This window comes from Lactuca saligna, chromosome 3 (genome assembly GCF_052625555.1).
Source record: "Lactuca saligna cultivar CGN05327 chromosome 3, ASM5262555v1, whole genome shotgun sequence".
In the NCBI taxonomy this organism is placed as follows: domain Eukaryota; kingdom Viridiplantae; phylum Streptophyta; class Magnoliopsida; order Asterales; family Asteraceae; genus Lactuca; species Lactuca saligna.
In genome coordinates this window covers 7,409,139-7,431,757 of record NC_136419.1, presented here as the reverse complement: position 1 = coordinate 7,431,757, position 22,619 = coordinate 7,409,139, and the positions used below count along the sequence as shown (strand labels likewise).

The 22,619-nt window shown below is 34.5% G+C and overlaps 1 protein-coding gene across 1 annotated transcript; it reads right to left on the bottom strand.

Moving 5' to 3' along the window:
• Positions 1 to 11,049: 11,049 nt before the first annotated feature.
• On the bottom strand, positions 11,050 to 13,668 carry LOC145034365 (aquaporin PIP1-2). Its single transcript, XM_078982758.1, has 4 exons — positions 13,203 to 13,668; positions 12,043 to 12,341; positions 11,445 to 11,585; positions 11,050 to 11,351 (listed from the first exon to the last, which is right to left on the bottom strand). The coding sequence occupies exons 1-4, from the start codon at positions 13,528 to 13,530 to the stop codon at positions 11,256 to 11,258; spliced, it is 864 nt and encodes a 287-aa protein (XP_078838884.1). The 5' UTR covers positions 13,531 to 13,668; the 3' UTR covers positions 11,050 to 11,255.
• Between the last annotated feature and the right edge of the window lie 8,951 nt (positions 13,669 to 22,619).

Sequence of the window (22,619 nt, the reverse complement as noted above, 5' to 3'; positions counted from 1 at the left end):
GTTTAATTGAATTTTAAATTAAAGCACCGAAAAAGTCTAAACAACCTGTCTCGGATTCCAGTGACATGGGCGGATGTAAGTGGAAAGATGAAGAGAGCCGCCCCTCTTGGATGTATTGTAGACACATGCAATGGATTTGAATTATCAATTATGAATAGCGCCCTCCAAAAAACTAAGTGGCCCACAATAAATCTAAATCTTATATATAAAGTGAAATTTAGAGACGAAGGGCCCTCTTCTTTTTCATATTCTTACGCTACTCTATCTCTTTCTCTTTTATCGTTAGAGTAGTTTATACAAATGGTCCCTATAGTATGTTAAAAGAACTTAGATTTAACACTCCTCTCTCTTTAAATCCTGTCCTTTTCTTTTCCATCTTAGAGTAGTTTATAGAAAAGGTCCTTCATTATTTTAAGAAAAAAGTATGCTTAGATTACATATATCACATGTTGGAGTATTAATCCCTAAAAAACAGATCATTGGATTGGATATCCAATTACAATTGGACTTGATCGGTTTTGAAATTTCAAAATACAATTAGATTGGATAAGCTATTGGATCACCATAAAAATCTTATGGATAACGTACTGAACCGATCCAATGTTAATCTAATCAGGAAATTACAATACAATATTATTATCCAATTAATATAAAAATTACAAATATAACCAATACTCTTAATGATTTTGCATGTTTGAACCTTGGTCATTGAAGTTGAAGACTTCGAGGTGTCATTTGTTAGTCTTATTTATCGTAAGTGTGTTTGATTTAGTTTTAATTATCATAATTATATTTGGTTGTTATTGGATAGAAATTGGATTTAGATTTGTTGGATAATGGATAATTAATCAATCAAATATATACAATGGAATGGATAAAACATCGGTTCAGTTCGGTTGCATATATGTATTGGATCAGATCGGTTAACAAAATCCAACATCTAATGGATAATTGAATTGGATCGGTTCCATCAAAATCCATTGGATTTTAACCGATGAACACCCCTATTAAAAAGTGATTTGTTGTTAGTTGTTGTGATTGAGTTATCTCCTAATTCATGTCACATGTTTCTTGAGCTGCATAGTGCATGCCAGGATGCAACATCTAGTGCTCAAAATATATCGGAATGAGAAATGACCGATGAAGTGTTGATCATTAAACCACCGGTGATAGAAAAAAGTCAAGTCGGCCGGCCACAAGACCACGATCATGTTTTAATCATAAGGACAAGGTAAAATTAATAAAATGTGTAGTCTATATCAGTGGAGTAGGCATAATTGTTTTACTTGTAACACCCACAAAGTTAGGGGTGTTCGTTTGGATGTATCGATTTTATATAATCCAATCAAGTGAATTTGAATTAATTTCGATTTTCAAAATATGAATCCGAATAGTCCAAACTAAATTCAAATTCGATCCGATCCAATCTAATTACAATTCGTTTATAGTTCGGTTTTCAGAAATCAAAACATTTTAAAACGACATATAATTATAATATTACCCAATCCAAAATATTTTATGGATAGAAAACTTTTGAGAGAAAATGCATATTAATGTTTTTTTATTGGGTGAAATATTTTGAACCTATTTGAAAAAATAAATTAGAAAATTAATAAATAACTATAGATATATATTAAAAATAAATAAGTAATAAATGTTTATTCGGTTTTTTGGGACTATTCAGTTCTAATTTTATAAACCAAAACCAATCCAAAATAATAATTCGATTTTGTTGAAAACCAATCCAAAAATACAAATATCCGAACCAGATAGTCCAATCCAAATTGAACAATCCAGTTTTATTCAAATAGTGAACGGTTCTACAAAAAGTAGATGTTAGATGTTGAACTCTTGGAAATTATTAATTTCTTGTAACTTAGTTGTTAAATGAATTAAACTTGGTGTAAAATTGAATTAAATATATTGGAAGCTGTTAATTATTCAAATTTTTAATTAATAATTTTATCCTGATGAAATAGATTTCTAGGGAAAAAAAACCATTCTAATCCAAGAGGAGGAAGATGATAATTGGAAAAACATAATTTAACTTCGTTTGATTACAATTATGAATAGATAACTTTTGTAGCTTATAAATATGAGTGTATCTTTGTCGATTTCATCACATAGGATGTCGATCACAAGGAATGATCGAGAGGAAGAAGGCAACAAAAGTAAAGAAAAGAACATTCTGGTTACTTCATTTCTCAATTTATGTTGTTTACTATCAATTGGTAAGTGTGTATCCATTGTTTTCAATCGATTTTGATTGTATATTATAGACCAACATAAAAAAAGTTTCCAAACTTCAAAGTTTGTTAGAGCCAAAATCAACTCTAGATCAGGTTTAAAAAAATTGTTGGTTTCTTCGTTAAAACTAAATCCGAAAGAAAATCGAACATCAAAACAATAAACATGTGAGATATGACATTAATCCTTTTAACATATTAGTCTATGGGTGTAAATAGATCATTTGGACGACCAAATTTACCTAATTTGTCGGCCGATTGCCTAGGCTTAAATTACGGTTACACGTTTACCTAGTTTTCATTTATGTTGTTTCGGTAAAAGTTTTAATTTTTGAGGGTTATAGTGGATTGATTTACATAAAAGGGAAATCTTCAAAAAAGTCCCAAACTTTTGGGAAAAGTTACACTTTTGTCCCAACATTTTTTTTTTTGAACAAAAAAACCCAGGAAACCGGGTAAATTGAACATTTCGGCCCTATTTTACCGGTGACCTTCATTTAGCCGGTTAAATTGGCTTATGTGGCAAGGACTTGTTGAGGTGGTTGGTGAGTCATTTAATGGCCTTGTATTAAACTCTAAATATAGTGGAAAACTTCATTCGTGCCCTAGCAGACAACGATTGAAGCAGGAGCAGTAGAGGACCAAGACAAATGTCTTCTTCGTCTTCTTCATCTTCAATGAATCGTCTCAGAAAGAGGTGCTACTGTGGTGATCCTGTAGGAAGATGGACTTCATGGACTCCATTAAACCCAGGAAGAAGGTTTATAGGATGCCCAAATTACCAGAATGGACTCAAAGATTGCAAGTACTTTCGTTGGGTGGATCCTCCTCTACCAAGCCAGTGGTATGCAGATCTGTTATTAGTATTACACAACAATGTCGATTTGGAGAACCATCGAATATTTGGGGAGTTTGGGCAAGAACAACCAGCTGGGAACTTTTTTGGAGACGTTGTGGAACAACCAATGGCACAACAACCAATTGCACAACAAGCAGTGGAAGGAGGAAGATGGAAATCATTGCTTTATGTCTCTGTGGTTTTTTTTGTGTTTTTGTTGGTTATGTTGATGGATTGGTAGGATAGAAAGTTGTTTTAATGTATTTTGGTTGTGTTTGTTTTGGTTATGACTAAGGGTTGTTAGTTTACTATGAATGTAGTATCTTGTTACTCATATGATTATGAATGAAGTATCTAGTTTATGTATGAACTTTAAATGTATTGATTGTAATCAATGAATGGAATCAAAGTATGACTGTAATAAGTTAATAATGGACTTCATACACAAACGAATCAATACATAATGGAGTCAATCATGCATGACCGGAATCATGCATAACTAGATATGGCTTTCAACCTTGACAGGTATGGCTTTCAAGAATGGATGGCCACATTCATGGGAAGATTTTGAAGGTTTAGTGTCTGAAATGACAATTTTACCCTTACATCAATTTTAACATAAGAGGATTATGGAGGCAATTAAAAGAAGGGGAAAATAAAATTGAACATGTAGTAATATTAACCAAAGCCAGAACAAGTTTAACATAAGAGGACCGGAATCAAGCATGACCGGAATCAAGCATGACCGGAATCATGCATGACCGGAATCATGCATAACTAGTATCCATATAAGCAAACATTGTAAGCACAAGTAATGTATGCATGACTGGAATCTATAAAACAAGGAATCAATATAACCAAAGGGAACATAAACATTGTTAATCATAGAACATGTAGTAATATTAACCAAAGCCAAACAAGTTGTATGGCAAGTTGTGTAAATGCCCAAAAACATGATCAAGGGGCCCAAAGCCTATAGTTTATATGGATGTAAACAAAAGGGGCTATCAACAAAAGGGGCTATCAACATTTTCCCAAACCCAAAAGTTTTATACATGTTCTTAACAAAAGTAGGGATCAGAAACACCCTAATCTAGACCAAGGGGGTTGGATGAACTCATCCCCTTTCCATTCTTGACAGCTACCACCTTTTGCAACTGGATCTTTGTTATCCTTTCCGAAGGCTTCCTCCTCCTGACTTGATTCACTTTGCTCCTCTTTGTAGTCCTCTTTCTGACTTGATTCAATTGTTGTGTGCTAGGTATTTCTCTCTCTCCATCCATCCTTTCCTCATTCGTCATTACCTCACCCATCCCTGGCTCATCTATGCCATCCTCCCCATTCATCCTTTCCTTATCTCCAAGTACATGATTTGTAGGGAGTTCTTCAACTGTTATTTGGCTAGCAATTCCAACATCCTATAACAAGCATAACAAAAAGACCAATTAGCAAGATTTAACATCACAAAATGAATAATGAGAAAGAAAGCATACTTGTGACATAGCAACATCCACATCTTCAATTTGTTGTACTTCTGCTTCAGTGAGTCCAAGACAGTCCATGATCTCTTCTGTAGTGTATAAAGATTTCCTTAGGTTGTCAATTGTTAAGCTAATTTCTTGTAAATCTGGACTTGCATCATTTTCACTCTCAACATTTGGAATGGCACCACCTCTATTGCCTCTTCCACTAGAGCCCCTACCACCACCTCTACTCCTTCCTCCACCAACCCTTCCACCAGCCCTTCCACCACCTCTAGATCCTGTTTTAGTTCCTGACCAATTAACCAAATCAGGTTCCAACCTAGGCCTGCCCATTTTTTTCTTTGGTTGAGGTTCTGGAACCACTGTAGGATTCTTGCATGATGTTTTATTGTGTCCCCTTTGTAGACAATTTTTACACTGGACAGTTCTACCCTTGCTTGACACTTGAGAGTACTTGTCTTGATTTTCTGAAACATGTCTTCTTCTTTTAACACTAGGCCTTCCTGGCATCCTCCTTTCAATGGGTGGAAGGGGCTTAGTGTAGCTTGTTTCTTCCCATAAGATACTTCCATTAACTGGGTGTATATTCTGATCATAAGTTGCCTTGTAATTATTCTTGCTGAACCAACTACTTATAAAGTTAACTGGATCTTGATTGGTGTACAATATTGCCACTTGTGCATGCACACAAGGTATTCCTGAAAGTTCCCATAATATACAAGCACATATTTTTTCCTTCAAGTTAACTCCATAGTTCTGAAACCCATTCCTTACTTCATATTCATTCACTCCACTTGGAACTGCATGCCAACTTCTGCAAACATATAAGATAGAACATAAGATGCAAACACATAAGATAGAACATGTAAAAACAAAACAATTGAGAATACTTACTTAATGTCTTCTCCAAATTCTTCCATCTTTGTTACCGCGGAAGGACAAACTTCACCAACCCAGTTTTCAGCTTCTTGTTTCAGATTGAAAGCCCTTTCCATCATGTAAAGCCTAATCTCTTCAAGCATAGTCAGCAAAGGTTTCTTTCTTGCGTCTACAATGATTGCATTGAAACACTCAGCAATCCCATTCTCTACAGCCTCACAAGCCAAGCCAGTAGAGAAATAAGCTCTGCACCATGAAGTTGGTTCCCTTGCCATGAGATGATCATAAGCAGCAGAACTTATTGCCCTAATTCTTTCCATATTAAACTTGAAATCTCCTTCTGTGGTAGATTTTGCAGCTGCCCAAAACATGTTTCTGAACTGCACTCCACTATAAACTTTTCTGAAATTGGCATAGATATGCCTTGCACATTGCCTGTGGTCAACATATGGTAGAATATCCTTACTAGCTTCAACAAGACCCTATAACATGAAAAAAAAAGTTAATTAGCAACACCATACATTATTGTAAATAATGAAAAATAAAGAGATAGTTACTTTACCTTGTGTTGGTCACTGATTACACACACACCCTTTCCACCCTGCAATCCAAGATCATCATTAACCAAATCCAGGAACCATTTCCAGTTGTTCTTGTTCTCTACATCAACAACTGCCCAAGCTATAGGATACACCTGATTATTGGCATCCCTACCTATTGCAGTTAACAATTCACCCTTACACTGTCCCTTCAAAAAAGAACCATCCAATCCTATTACCCTACGACATGCCCTTTTCCACCCCTCTCTTATTGCTTTAAAGCAAATGTAGAATCTATGAAATGTTGTGGTATTATCAGGGTTTACATTAACTGTAATCCTAACTGTGCTGTCTGGATTGGACCTCAGTAGCTCATGCCCATAATCCCAAACTCTTGCGTAGTGGTCATTCAAATTTCCATGAATTAATGACAGAGCCCTCATCCTTGATCTATAACACTTTGACCATGAAATTTTGCAATGAAATTTACTTTGTATAATTACCTGCATCTCTTTGCATTTTAAATTAGGTTTCCTAATCAACTCCTTCACAAATTTCCTAGCTAACCAGGTAGGATCCATAAGCCTTGAATTGTTAAAATTCCTAACACATTTATGAATGTCTATCATCTTTTTGACTTGGAAAGACCTTTCAGTAGTCATCCAAGAAGCCCTAACCACAAATGGACACTTCTCTGGATCACTTCCACATATTGCCACTAGTCTAACACTATCGCATTTTTTGAAACGGATTTGAAAACCCTTACTAACAGCATAGTTCGTCAAACACAGTTTCAGTTCATGTGGGGATTCATACCTTTCACCAAGCATTGGTCTCATTTTGTTCCATTTCACCTTTGGATTGTGGGTGGAATACTCAAATTCCTCATCACTACCTTCCTCGTTACTACCTTCCAGATAATCTTCATCTGATTCTTCTTTAGTGATTCCAGTTTGAGCATCATTTTCAGTTTGAGCATCATCTACTGCCTCGTAATCGTCTTCTTCACATAGAATATTGAGAAATTCGTCTTTGCATCGGGAAGCTTGTTTCTTTTTGAAGTACGCATCCAGCTCCACATCTATTGTATCAAAATCATGGATGTCATCCATGATTTCAACTGCACGGGGGTAAAAAACCCTAGTTTAATGAGGGGAGGTAGAAAGTGAAACGAGAGAGGTAAGTTGTACTGTGTATGTATGTGTGTAAATGAGATCGATTAAAGACACGATTAAACCCACGTATACAAGTCCTTGCCACATAAGCCAATTTAACCGGCTAAATGAAGGTCACCGGTAAAATAGGGCCGAAATGTTCAATTTACCCGGTTTCCTGGGTTTTTTTGTTCAAAAAAAAATGTTAGGACAAAAGTGTAACTTTTCCCAAAAGTTTGGGACTTTTTTGAAGAATTCCCTACATAAAACGACTAGTAAAACTTTTTGAAACAATAGGTTAGTACCTTATCTGAGAAATGATGATATAGATACGTTACAATCAATTCTTATAGTTTTTGATAGATACGTATGTTTGTTCAGATTTCTTGCTACAATAGATATATTGTTTGCCATAACACACTTCCTTATCAAAATACAATATTTTACCATTTATGTTATGTGCTAAGAAACACCCCTTATATAAGCTATTTGAAATAATCATTTTTAAAACGGGGTTCGAGATATTTTGGAAAATCTTAAGTATGGATAAAGATCTTAAACAATAAATCTAAAATAGTTTCAGTGTTAACAAAGTTGGAAAATTTTGATAGCATACAATCTCTCAGTAGGATAAGTCACGTAAAATATGGCTACACAAAATAGTTCAATCTTCCAAACATTCCATCATTCTCTTTTTAAAGTTGTTTAATCTAAACACATGACAAATAGATAAGATTATGCTTGTGAAGCCTAGTGAGTGTTACTAGGATCAAAATTCTTAAGGTCTTAGATAAACTATCCATCCCTAAAGTATAACCTCTCAAAATTAGTTAAAGCTCAATAAAAAGAAGCAACTCATCTCATTAAGTAAATATCATTTCTAAGCATCATACACTTGTTATGAATTACGTGTAAGAAATAAATATTAACTATATTACTAATCATGTGTGGGACTATGGAAACACAAACTAAAAGCCTGAAAATACCATTATAAACAATAAATATTTATCAAATAAAATTTATTTAACGACTTAAAATAAATAAATAGTTATTTATTTTGATCAAAGAATTAATTATAAGAATTTTACTAAATCTATTCTAATAAATGAAGATTTTTTTTTTTTTTTTTTTTTTTTGCTACATGTCACATTCTCATTTAATTTGTTAAATGTTATTTTGTGGTTATTTTGAATTAATTTTTTCTACGTGTTATTTTATGATGTTTTTTATTTTCTTAAATTCTATATAATATTTTAATATAATAATTACAATATATATAGTAATAAATGAATATCAATTTTATTAATGGACTTACATTCTAATTTCCAAATTCCCAAATTAAAATTTATTAGTTTCTTTTTTTATTTATTTAAATTATCTGTTTAAATTGAAACGATAAAAAACCATTTCAATTTTATTTTATTATTTTTCTTAGTTTCTTATAAATCCATAGTTCTCAAATCTTTAAACTTCCATATTAAATTTATTTTTAAAACTAACCTATGTAATACATGAGTCTCACATCTAGTAGTTAATGAAAGAGTTTTATTAATTTCAATGATAGCTATAAGATCATCTTAGGGGGTGTTTGGATAGGAAAAAATAGATTGCTTATTGCTTATTGCTTAATCCCACAACAATAAGCAAATTTAAATGTTTGAATAGAAGTCTTTAAAAACCAGCTTATTACGATAGAAATAAGTAAAATAAGCTGATTTTAATAAACAATGGGGGAATGCTTATTGCTTATTGTTTATATGTCATTTTACTCATATAAGCTGTTTTGTTTGCCAAACACTTAAAATGCTTATTGCTTATTGTTTATTTTTCACTGCAATAAGCTAATCCAAACACATTTTAAAAATGTGCTTATTCTCACCGCAATAAGCAAATAAGCAATAAGCTAATAAGCTAAAAACTATTTATCCAAACACCCCCTTAATTGTTGGACCAATAAAAGGATTGAGATACATTGTCCAACAAGTTAAACATATAAGGAAGGGATTATGGCATTGCAAGGATTCAAGCTACAATTGTCAAAACCCTATAAAATTTGACATCCTTCATCTCATTTCTTGAATTTGATGTAGGAAAGAAAGAAAGACAAGAAGAATAATTCTTTGAATAATGTGGGATCTAGCAGTCATCTAAATTGGTTTGTGTAGATAAATCATTGATACACTCTTCATAGATTGTGATCTATTACGTTTCAAGGAATCCTTCTATGGTTGTGAAAGTTGATAAAAGCATTTTATCTAATTGTATCCATGGTTTGGAATTGATCATAAAATTTAATTTGTTAATGCTACCATTATTTGTATTTAATATGTGTTTGTCCATCAATCCTTGACAACATTATTAGCATACCAAAAACCAAAGATAAAAATAACAAGGTAGTATAATGAATGCAAGGCATGAAACTACTCTGAAGCCCTAAGTTCTCTACTATCACAAAATGCCCCTTTCCCACACTAAAGGAAAAAACTTAGGGAAAAAATGATAACACAACATAGACTTGGCATACACACGCTTGCAATCAAGTGTAGAGGTTGCACAAATATGTCTTGCTTTAGGTGACATCCGACCATCACGCATGAAATCTTGGATGGAGTTTGCAAGGATCCTTTCAAAGTGAAAGCGATATAGAATAGCACTCATAGCAAATCAAATATGATCTAGTCCACAAACTCTACTCATAGTGACTACACAACAAACAAGTCTCCACCTCATCTTAATATGGATGCATATGATCATGATTTCAAAACGCAAAAAATTAAGTAATTTGTCCCCATTGAAAACTCATTTTTGAAATATGGGTGAATACAACACATATTACGTATAGTATTTTACATAGGTATGCAATAGGTTCTTGTAAGAACCCCAATTTGAGTATTTCAATAGTAATTACTAAATATATGTACCTCTTCAATCTTAAAATATTTGATTTATTTGCGTAACTTGGAAATCTCCTTATAAGATTATTTTACAATTGTCTCTAATTTGTAAGATGTCTTCTTAAATTGTGAAATCAACTATAAATAAGGAAATTGATGTTTTTTCAATAGTTTTTAAGGTGTTAATATAGAAGGAATAACAAATAGGAATTTTAAATTGTAATATCTAAAAACAAGTAAAATAATTGTGTTTACTGCAACATTAAAGGACGGTTACAAATTTACCATCGTGTACTATGGATCAAAAAAATTTATCAAATATCACATCACATGGTATATGATAGATCATTTATACATGTGAACCCCGGGCGGGTCCTTCACTCGACTAACCAGCGATCCTTCTTCCTCGCCGTCTCCTTCGCCCTTTCCGTTTGGTTTGCAGCTCCGTCACCCATGTTTCCCTGGAGCAGCGCTTCTTTCCGGTGCTCCGATGCTCTCATTCTCTAGGTTGATTCTTCTAAGGCATCCGGAACTGATTCTAAGGAATTTTTTTTTTTTTTCAGGAATTCTTCTATAAAGTCTTATGCTTCGATATTCAAGAACCAATAATATGTTATTTACATTCAATTAAAGTTGATTAGATAACATAATAATGTAAGTGATGTACCTAAAACCTAACCTCTGGCTTGGGCCTAAGCTATAAACTCAACCCAAAGCTTTAAAGTCATCAAAGGCCCAACTACAACCAAACATATAGACCCACTAGAGCAAAAAATAAAGAAGCACGTGCCAGAATCTAGATTGCTAACCCAACCTACCCCAGCTAGCATTTTTGGACTGATTGTAGGCTTTTTTGTACCGAACATATAGAGTTATAGACCCAATACAACCAAACATATAGAGTTATAGACTTTTTTGGACCACTTTTTGGGCCCAGATTAAGACCGATATAGCCCAATCCAACCTCTAGCCAAAAATCAAAAACGTCCCATGCAGAAAATTGAAAAGAACAAACTTTTGTTCAGCTCAAACATGTTCATTCCATAGAGAAAAGGTGACCACAAGAGTTTTTGAACTTATCGTCAATACAACACGAACTCATGAGAAGATACGTAATTTACACACAAATTCATCAACAGACGCTACAAAGAAACACTACATCCACATTTGGATACAAAACAACAACAATTCATAATAGAGAGATCAAAGAACACAGTAGCTTCAAGATCTGCTCTTGAAAGGAATGGCTCTGATGACGATCTGGTGATACAAAGCAGCCAGTGCAGCTCCAATGAAGGGACCAACCCAGAAAATCCACTGCAAAAAAAAAAAAAAAAACAAATTAACCCTTTTAACTCAAATAAAAATGAAATCTTGATCACTAATATCTTGAAAGTGAAAAAAACTTACGTGGTCATCCCATGCATGGCCCTTGTTGTAGATGATGGCAGCCCCAAGACTTCTTGCAGGGTTGATACCAGTTCCGGTGATGGGGATGGTGGCCAAATGGACCAAGAACACCGCAAACCCAATTGGGAGAGGAGCCAAGATCTGCATTCAAATCAAAAAGTAAAGTCAACTAAATATGGTCAAACAGAAGAAGGTGGTCTTCTTTGTTATTGGTGTACACTCCAGAATCCAATGTACAAATTTCACTTTTACCGCATGAGATATCACCTAGTTCCTATTCCTTTTTATGTGTGAAAATTACCAAAACGCCCTCACATGTTCAACTTTAACTGCCCCCACCCCAATCATAAATTGAGAAACCTTGGCCACATAAATTGCACATGGAAGCATATCATTTCCACATGCTTATGCAAAAGACAAAAGAGGAAAGAGACATAATAGATAATACCTACCCTACCTACTCTCTAGTCTCTTCCATCATTCCCCACATCCGATCGTACACTATTTTTTTCTTCTTTCTTTATGGGTATTTTAGACATTTCACTAGCTATATAGAGAGAGGTGAATAAGCAAGAGGAGGAAGAGTAAAGAAACATACAGGGACATGTGAGTCTCTGGCGCTTCTTTTGGCATCGGTGGCAGAGAAGACAGTGTAGACAAGCACAAAGGTCCCGACGATCTCAGCACCAAGACCATCACCCTTGGTGTAGCCGTGGGCTACGACATTGGCTCCGCCACCCAAGGCGGTGTACTGGTTCTTACCCTGGAAACCTTTCACCACACCTGCACCACAGATGGCTCCGAGACATTGCATCACCATGTAGAACACGGCTCTTGTCAATGAAAGTTTCCTCGCCAGTAGCAAACCAAAGGTCACAGCTGGGTTGATGTGTCCTCCTGTTTTACACCAAAACAATTACAACATATTTAATAAAAAAAAAAATAGAAAAATAATTAATTCTTCAAGAACCCATGGGAATGAACAAACAGGGTTTTTAGAAAACCAAAAAGAGATGTAAAAGGAAACAAAAGATAATTGGTTAGAATCTTGAAAACCCCATGCCGTTTGAGGTATATACACGAATCTAATAAACACTACCAAAGTACCAAATTAAACAACCAGATTGTGAAATTATTTTTTTAGTCAAGATTTAACTCAAAAGATGAATAGGGTTTGTAATAACTACTAAAAAAATTGTTGAATTTCACATAGACGTGGAGGAATAAAACCCTGAAACGTGTAAAGTTGGTAGATTTCCTAGAAGGTTACAAACACTACCAAAGTACCAAACTGAAGAAGAACAACAAAAATACACTTGTTTTAGTGATTTTCTATCTCACAACTCATAATTCTAACTCAAGATTGTGACTTTAGCATAAAACATGAATAGCGTACGCAAATTTTTGTGTTGAGTTTTACATACATCAAGAGGAACACCCTGAAAGGTGTAAAGTAGGTAAACATATCCTAGAAAGCTTGAAACTGAAACAAATAACAAAATTTACCTACATAGCATGATTCTTGACCAAGATTTAAGTGTAACTCAAAAATTAACACGAATTGTTCACAAATCATCGAAATTTCATATAGATCTAAAAGATAATTGGTGCATATCTTAGCTTTTTTTTTTTTTTTTTTCAAATTATGGAGCTTAACAGTTTTTTACCGAGTATAAACAGATATAAACGAAACAGTAGTGAGAAAGATTAACCAAAAAAAACAAGGGTTGGTTGTTGTAGAAAAATAGAAATATATACCTGAGATACCGGCTGTGCAGTAGACAAGGGCAAAGATCATACCCCCAAAAGCCCAAGCAATCCCTTGAATGCCCACAGTACCACACTTTGTGGGGGACTTAACGACACCCATCACCGTCAACACAGAGATGTACAAGAACAAGAAAGTCGCTATGAACTCCGCAATTCCGGCTCTGTAGAAAGACCATGACGACAGCTCACCTGGCTCGAACAACGGCGCTGGTGGTGGTTCCTTGTAATCTTTGTCTGTTTGAGCCGACGTCCCGATGGGCTGCCTCTCTGAGTACTTGTTGGCTCCAAGCTTAACATCCTCTTCCTTACCCTCCATAACTGTTACTCCAAGCTTTCTCTCACTACAACTTTCACTCTCTCTCTCTCTCTATCCCTCTTGAAGGCACCGAGAATGTACGTGAGTTTGTGAGGTGGGAGGATAAGGCTGTGTGGGGTTTTATAATGGAGAACTCATCATTCAACTCCATAACTTTAATTGTTTTTTTGGCTCTTTTCTTAATTTCTAGTCTAATGATTGATTTTTGAGTAGTAAAACATTTGGTAATATTACACTCCACCTATTATAAAATTACATAATGTTAGATAACGGATTAAATATATTTGAATTAAAATAAATGATTTTTCCTATGGTTTAAATTTTAAAAAGCGTTAGGTTTGGGTTTGTCAATTAGTATTTTTTTTTTTTTGAAAACTATATAGATAACTAACCAATTAATGTAATTATGCATTATTATTATGAATGAAATTTGGAAGGTAAATACTATACTTGAAGGTACTATAACGTATGTGTTCTGTAAAGATGTCGACAGGCTTCTGAATATTTTGTTTGTTTATATGTTGTGTTCTTATCTACTACTTCTAGTACAGAGTGTCACACATTTATATATTTTATTATCTGGCTTTTTAATTCTTAATGTTATCTACAATATTTGATGACATGCTTAATTAACCTAGTTTCAATGGACTTCAATTACATGTATTATTGAATGATAAAATTTATATGAATACTTTCTTAATCATACTTGTATATTATTTCTATCAGATTTGTATAATTCTTGTAAATAATCAGCTAATATTATTTTTTTAACCGATAAATTCAATCTACTCCTAAGCTAACATTTAATTTCATACATGTCCTTGATAGGATTTGAACTCTTAACCTTAAATAGGAGGCAACACTTTATATCGTTGGGTTTGAAGCTTTTTAGTAATAAAAAAAGGAACGAAATTCAATGTAGAAATTTTAATAGAATCATCTGGATTTTCTCGTTGATTAAATTTTTGGATCAACCTAAAAATATAGTCAAGAGCTTATTTATGCGCAATAATATGAATTAACGGATTGGGGGTGCCTTGTATATAATGGGGCCCATAACGGGAAAATAATGAGTGGCTGAAGAGAAGTGGCCGGGTTTTTTTTTCGTTTTTAATCTGACCGTTGGGAAAGCGACTTCCACGGTTAATTGTTTTAATAAACTTTTTATTGAAATTAAATTAGACTAAAACATTGATGGATATAAAAATCTTTACTTTAAACTAAATTTTAATTTTAGTGCATGGGTGCTTAAAGGTTAAAATGGAAGAACATCAATTGGAATTATTTTCTAAAATTGTACGCTTTCCACTAACATGTCATTATGATGTCTTTGGGACCCATAAGATATATAGTTTTGGAATAAATTGGTCCATGTTTTGTGTAGGGGCCCAAATATCACTTGATCGTTATGCATCAATACAGATATAGATTTCGAAAAAAAAAAATTATGTTTAATCGTATGGTTACTGAATTATATTGGTTTCTAATCTTGACATCAAAAACTCTACAGGTTACTGAATTTGTAAAGAATTTCTTTCCGTATTATAAGAAGTTATTATTTATCGTAGCATACCAACATAATATTGATTCGTGTATACTTATAATGATTTTCTGTATTCATATTCTTGTACCTATATATGATTGAATCATAGGTCGTTTGTAATAATATGTTATATGTGTATAACCTATCTGTTTTTTTGAAACAGAACGACCCCCTATAATGCATGACAACTCATATTTAAGAGATGCCCTTCTGGTATTGTCCTACCTCTTCACATGCACCCTTTCTGCCCCAAACATCCTCATATTTTCCTTTCTAATTAAATCCTTCTTTTCTATATATATATATATATATATATATATATATATATATATATATATATATATATATATATATATATATATATATATATATATATATATATATATATATATATATATATATATATATATATATATATATATATATATATATATATATATATATAAAAGAGAGTATTACATTTTTTTAGCTAAGTTATTTTAAACAAAATATATCAATCATAAAATAATAATATATTTTTCTTATTTATCTTATTTAAATTACTTTCGTTTCAGATTTATAGCAATTATCAAATATAATTTATTATTTTTGAGTTATTTTAGATTTTTATCAGTTTTTTTCTTTTTTTCTTTTTTTCTTTATTTTTTTTTTCTTTATTTTTTTTGTCTAAGACACAATACTAGACTATATGTGGCGCTTAAAAATCAACAATATGTAGTAATCTTAGTATATATTTAGAGATTTTTGTTGATTTTTAACCAATATACTTATAAATCGTTTTTGCTGTTATAATATTGAATAAAATTGTATAAAATTTGCTTGTAACTAAGGAACTATATGAGACAGTTTTGAAAATCCAACGACCAGTTATCTACCAAAGAAGATAAAAACTTTATGTAAAGAAACGAATAAATTGTTATTTTATATATAAAATACTATAGTTTGGAGTTTGGACATTAGTAGGGTCCACGATTTCAATACTCAAACCAAAGTTCTATTCCAAATAGATCATTCCAACCGTCCAAACCACAAGCATTAATACACGTGGCATTCATCTGACGTCAAGATTATTTCAAAAGCAAATGGTTGAGACTTCACTTGAGGATTAGTTTTTTAACTTTTTATGCCAAATCAGATTATGGAACGAAGAAAGCCAATTTCCGTTCGTTACCAAAGTCTTTGGACGATATGTTCTATAAATTATTATTTCAAAAACTAATCAGATAAATAGTTTTTCTTTTTTAAAAACAAATCTATCGTATTTTTAAACTACTTCTAATTGCATCTATTAATTGCATCTATGATTTAAACTACTTTTAATTGCACCTATGATTTAAACCCTTGACCTTAAACAGATAGAATAACATCTAACACCAATGAGATAGAAGTCATTTGATAATGATAGATGGTTATATAATATGTCACATATACGATTAATTTAACCTTAGTCGAAAAAAGTTTGCTAAATATTTCTCCAAAATTAATTATTCTAGTTCTGAAAATCCAACAAATCCAGATTAGAATTGCACTTTAAATTATTATGGATTATAATACATCTAAAAACTACAATATTAATTCCTCTTATACAGAAATCCTTTACATTACAAAATATAGAGTATATTAAAAAAATCTAAATCTTCAATGTATTTTACTGAGGTGGATATTACAACATTATCATCGACAATATGACATGAATTAGAATATAATTAGGACGAATAAATAATACCATAATTTGATGTTGATTCTGATTGTGTTATTATTAAAAATTCATTGGTTAGTTGTTTGATTCTAAATTGATAATGTAAATTATAACTTTGGTCTATTAAAGAATGTAAGGCTCATCATCTCATCTTTTTATTTGTCATCTATTCAAAAAGTCAACAATTTTTGAAATACCAAAAATTTGCCAAATATCAACATGGACTATGTTCATTATTATTGCCAAAAATTTGCCAAATATCAACATCGACAATAATGCAGCCCGTATAGTTGTGATCAACAGTATAACAATGTAATAACAAATGATCCACTATATGCAATCCTATTTGTCAGATTACAAAATCAATCACTTCTAGTCGACTCAATGAGTATATATATATATATATATATATATATATATATATATATATATATATATATATATATATATATATATATATATATTTGCATTTCGGGTTTACTCAGGGACCATATTGGATATCCTTTTTTTGACTAGAGAATTATTAATCACTTGCCACTGAGTCAACTTAGTGAGTTAACACACTGTCGTGACGCATCTATGATAAATATAGAGTAAAAGTGAAGGGTTTTATAGATAACAAAAATCATATTTTGGCGGAAAATATAAAACCGTAAATTCGCATACACCCTAAGGATTTAGGTTTTCACTACTGAATACAATAAACTATTGAGCATCAAGAACTCTACAAGAACCTTATGATTTTTGAAATTATTTGTAAGGTCTCAAAATTTAAGACCAAAAATTTCATTTTAATAATAATAAAATCATCATCCAAAACGTTTTCATAAAACCATAAAAGAAAATCAAAGTAAGTCAATCAATCATCTCAATACATCAGAGTCATATAAAACGAAAGTCATGGTGTGTGTGTGTGTATGTGTGTGTGTGCGCGCGATGCGATCACCCCGAACTCTTCCCTTTCCTGAAACATAAACTGAAACCGTAAGCATGAAGCTTAGCGAGTTCCCCAAATACCTTATACCATACGTATCCAACATACAATGGGTCATGCCCCACAACCATCGGGCCCCGCCCAGCATCGAGCCCGCTCGGAACGGATCTGTCAAAACATGAGATGGGCCCCACCCATCACATTCATAAGTCCCCGACTGGCATCAGGCCCCTCCCGGCATTCATACAGACACATAAACACATGCAAGAATCACTAAGATAAATAGCATATAATACATCCATAATACCTCGCCTGGCATCGGACCCCGCCCGGTATACATATCACATACTACACATGCAAGAGTCACATAGACAACTAGCATTCTCATCATCATAAATCATGGGTCGGCCTTAGCGACTTCGACCCACTAAGCACAGTGAGGAGAGTCACCTCAAACTGATGGAACAATCAAATGAATGTTCGGACTGCTAATCCGGGAAACCTCCGCACTAAATATCATCGAATAATACCCTAATTAATATTTAGGTCATAAACCATAACTAGGAATCTCATTCATTTATCCAACTCTCAGGGTAAAAGACCATTTTACCCTTTCCTTACTTGGCCCAACCCAATAGCTCTAAAATCCCAATATGGCCCAAATTCCTAAATAACACCCAAAGCCCATTATGGGTCCAAATCCAAGAAGGCCCAAAGCCTAACAATGATCCAAAGTCGAAAGGACTAATGGCCCAATAAGGCCCAAAACCCTAGTAGTCCAAATATGGCCTAAAACCCAAAAATCAACAAAAGTCAATGGCAGCTGAGTACGCTTGACATACTCAGACTTACGCCCAGCATACGCCTTCTTTGGCCAGTACGCGCAACATACGAGCTGGCTACGCCTATCGTACTCCACAAGCAACCTCAATCACCATTAAGTGCGTAACCAGTTAAGCCACTATGTCTAATTCTCATATTTGTTCCTAAATGATGTCTTAACACGTAAAGTTGTCAACTTTACTCCTTTACATATCTTAATGGGACCCAATACTCAATAAAATCCATAATAAGCACCCAAACTCATCCATGGTCCAATATAACTAATCAAGATTGCATTTTATACCATAAAAAGCATAAAAACAAGCCCTAATTAGATCTAACAAAACGAACCATCAAGTTAAGAGCTTTATACCTCAAAGAGCTTTCCAAGTTGATGATGATTTGAGATCCACAAGCTCTAGCCACTGTTGGGTTTTTATTCAAAAATTTGGTTTCACAACCGGTAAAAGTGACAACAGAAGCTTTAAAAATGTTGAATAAACTAAAACTATTTTACCCACCAAGGATCATTTTGCAAGAGTTAGAAAGATTAAAACAACCATAGAAGGGAAATCATAACAACCTTTGAAGACTTTGATCCTCATGGGAGGTTGGAAGTTGATGAAGTGTGGCATGAAACTCTAAAACAAGAGTTCTCTAGAAGTATCCACCAAGCAAGAGTAGAACCATGAAAATATGCTAGTATACACTTATGATTTGTTGTTAATAAGCTTTTCAAATATATACTAAATATATGGTCAAAGGTGAAGCAACAAAGGGACTTTGTATAGCATCAAAATGCATGAGAATGAAGGAGAAGAAGAGCTTGTAAAGCTCGGAATTTGGCAGCCCTCTTAGAGAGCACATTGCTCTCGGTTTTGGCTCTTCCAAAGACCACAAGATTGCTTGTAAGAACTCTAAATCCAACCTTCCATGCCCTCCCTTATATAATGGACAAAAAGCAAGAAGAGACCATAAAGCAAAATCATGAGACATGTTTCTTACAAGCATGGTAGAATTGATTAAACAATTCAAAAGAAGACAATGCTTGGTCTCCTCTCACTTTTTCGAAAAAAGGATAGGCACAAAAGAAGACAAAAGTTGTCTCATGGCTAGTTTATATATACATACATGTTATCTTTATAAAAATTCAATCTTATTTTATAATGTCACACCCCAAAACCGATAACGGCGGAACACGTTCTGGGGTGGAGGACGTCATGTACAGTATCATAACGATTGCATAATAGTAAAAACAAGAGACAACAACCATTGCATTTACATAGTAAGTTTAATTACAAGCGTGTTCTGTAAAGTTTAATAGACACCAAAAGTATAACAAAATAAAAGATGGGTCTTGTATGTGCTCCATCTTCTCCAAAAGCTGCACCAGTACCTGTCTATGTTTGACCTGAGGATACAAGTTATTTTGAAAACGAGTATCAGCATAAAGATGGTGAGTTCATAAGAATTTAGTGTCCTCAGGTCAAATATAGACAGGTACCGGTGCAGCTTTTGGAGAAGATGGAGCACATACAAGACCCATCTTTTATTTTGTTATACTTTTGGTGTCTATTAAACTTTACAGAACACGCTTGTAATTAAACTTACTATGTAAATGCAATGGTTGTTGTCTCTTGTTTTTACTATTATGCAATCATTATGATATTGTACATGACGTCCTCCACCCCAGAACGTGTTCCACCGTTATCGGTTTTGGGGTGTGACAGATTGGTATCAGAGCATTGTTTATAGTGAATCAAGTATATCAACCTATAAAAAGATATACGAACTATAAACACTTCGGGACTAAAACACTCTGACCAAGAATATATACATCTAAATACTAAAATATTTAATTAAGTATATATATATACACTCACCACTACAGAATGGTCAGTATCATACTAGAACAAAACAAAAGTATTAAGATTGTTGAACAGCACAATTAAGCTTAGAGACATATAGTCATATCTGGGGGATGTAGCCTGATCAACTACATTTATCCAGGAGTGACTAGCATGTGCCTAAGGGTGATTGTGGTGTTGCAACAAGTCTAAAAACTTACCAACACTACCACAAGAACGTTAGAACAAGAATACTATAGGAGTATTCTGTATACTACTAACTACATATGTGATAACTAAAAGGGTCATTACTAGTAGGACAATAGTTGCTAAGTGGATACACCACGGTTAAATGTGACTAGGGCGCTATAGACTCAGAATCTGTGGCCTTTGCTTCATTTCCTGTTGTTTGATTGGCGATCTGAAGTTAGGGTTGCTTATTCAAAGGACTATCTTGCTTCGGTCACATGTAATTGGTATGCACTACGCAAGTATTGGGTCGACTAATAACGATTCATCTTATAAGTATCCTAGATTAGTACGTCTATTAACCTTTCTTTCCCCCTTTTCTCGCATAGACAGCATGGCTGGCTTCCACCATCTTGGCGATCCGTATTATCCAAACCAGGGCAATGGAGGATGGCTCGATGAGGAGCCAGAAGATGATCACCTGATCCCTTTGGATGATCATCATGCAGAAGGCTTTTCGGATAGCTCCAGCTCCGAGCCAGAAGTTAACAACCTACCCTCTGAAGCTCCAAACCCCAACCCTCGTCCGGCATTTCAGGGTCCCACTCCTATGTGGGCAATAACCTTGAACCGATGGAGTGAGGAGCAGGGTCAGGCTTTACCTTACAATGGAGACCGAAGCTTCTACAACATAAGCGAGGGAGGATTAGCGGACCAAGTTCTGCCTATCGTGGTCCGAAGGATTTCCAGGAACGTCGAGCAGGGTCAAGCAACCATTGGCCGAGTTGTAGAAGTGGATGCCAACTCAAATCTCAACACTGATCGCATCCGCCAACTTGAAGAAGCTATGGATAGGACGAGGAGGACCAATGAGGCTCTGCAGCAACAGCTAGTTGCATCCCGAGCCGAGGTTAGGGAACTTCGAGCACATCAAAGGGCTCATGAACGACATCTTCAGGAAGTTATGCGTCAACTAGCTGATCTGAGGGTTCGCCCAACGGGTGCCCGTCGCCCGTAGAAGATGTCAAATCATCTCACTCTTTTGTTTAAGGACTAGCCTTTTCTTTCTAAGCTCAGTAGAGCACTTGTCTGTAAACATTCCTAACTTTGAAAGTACTCTAATTATGCCTTTAGACTGCCAAAATTTTCCTTATGGTTTGATGTAAGACCTACTGTTAGGTCACTCTTTCCGAACTTGTATTACATCATTAATACCAGTAAATTGGCAGTTAACTACTCTATTGCTATGACAGTCTCTCTGATTTTGGATTATGTTGATTTAGTCCGTGAAACACTCTTATCATATTAGCAATAGACTCTTACTATTGCTATCATTTCTATGAACTTTCAGTAAAAGATGCCTCCTCGCAAGCGCCCAACCAGAGGCAGACCAGCAACTCAAACACCTCCTCCACCACCTCCTCTTCCGCAGTTCGATCCAGTGTTGTTTCAAACAGTTGTGACCGCAGCTGTGATGGCAGCCATGGCTCAAATGAACTCTGGTGATGTGAGCGGTGGCAACTCTAGATTTGGTGAAGTCCATCAAAGGGCGCAGGGATGTACTTATAAGGACTTCATGAACTGCAAACCCACTTTCTTCGATGGGACCAGAGGAATTTTAGCATTGTCTCAGTGGTTCGAAAGAACTGAGGCTGTCTTTGAAATGTGCTCATGCCTCGAGGAGAGCAAAATAAAGTTCGCTTCTGCCACCTTCACTAACAGGGCCCTGACATGGTGGAACGGCCATGTCAGTGCACTTTCTTTGGTAACAGCCAACGCCATGGGCTGGGACACACTGAAGGACCTCATGAGAGGGGAGTACTGCCCTAGGGGCGAAATTCAGAAACTTGAGGAGGAACTCTGGAACCTCAAGATGAAAGGGACCGACATAACAGCTTACACAGCCAGGTTCTGTGACTTGGCAGCTATGTGTCCTAAGATGATCCCTTCGGAGAGCAAGAAGATTGAACGATACATTTGGGGTTTAATGCCCCTGTATCGAGGAAACGTTCTAGCCTCACGCCCTACGACCTTTGACAGCGCCAAGGAATTGGC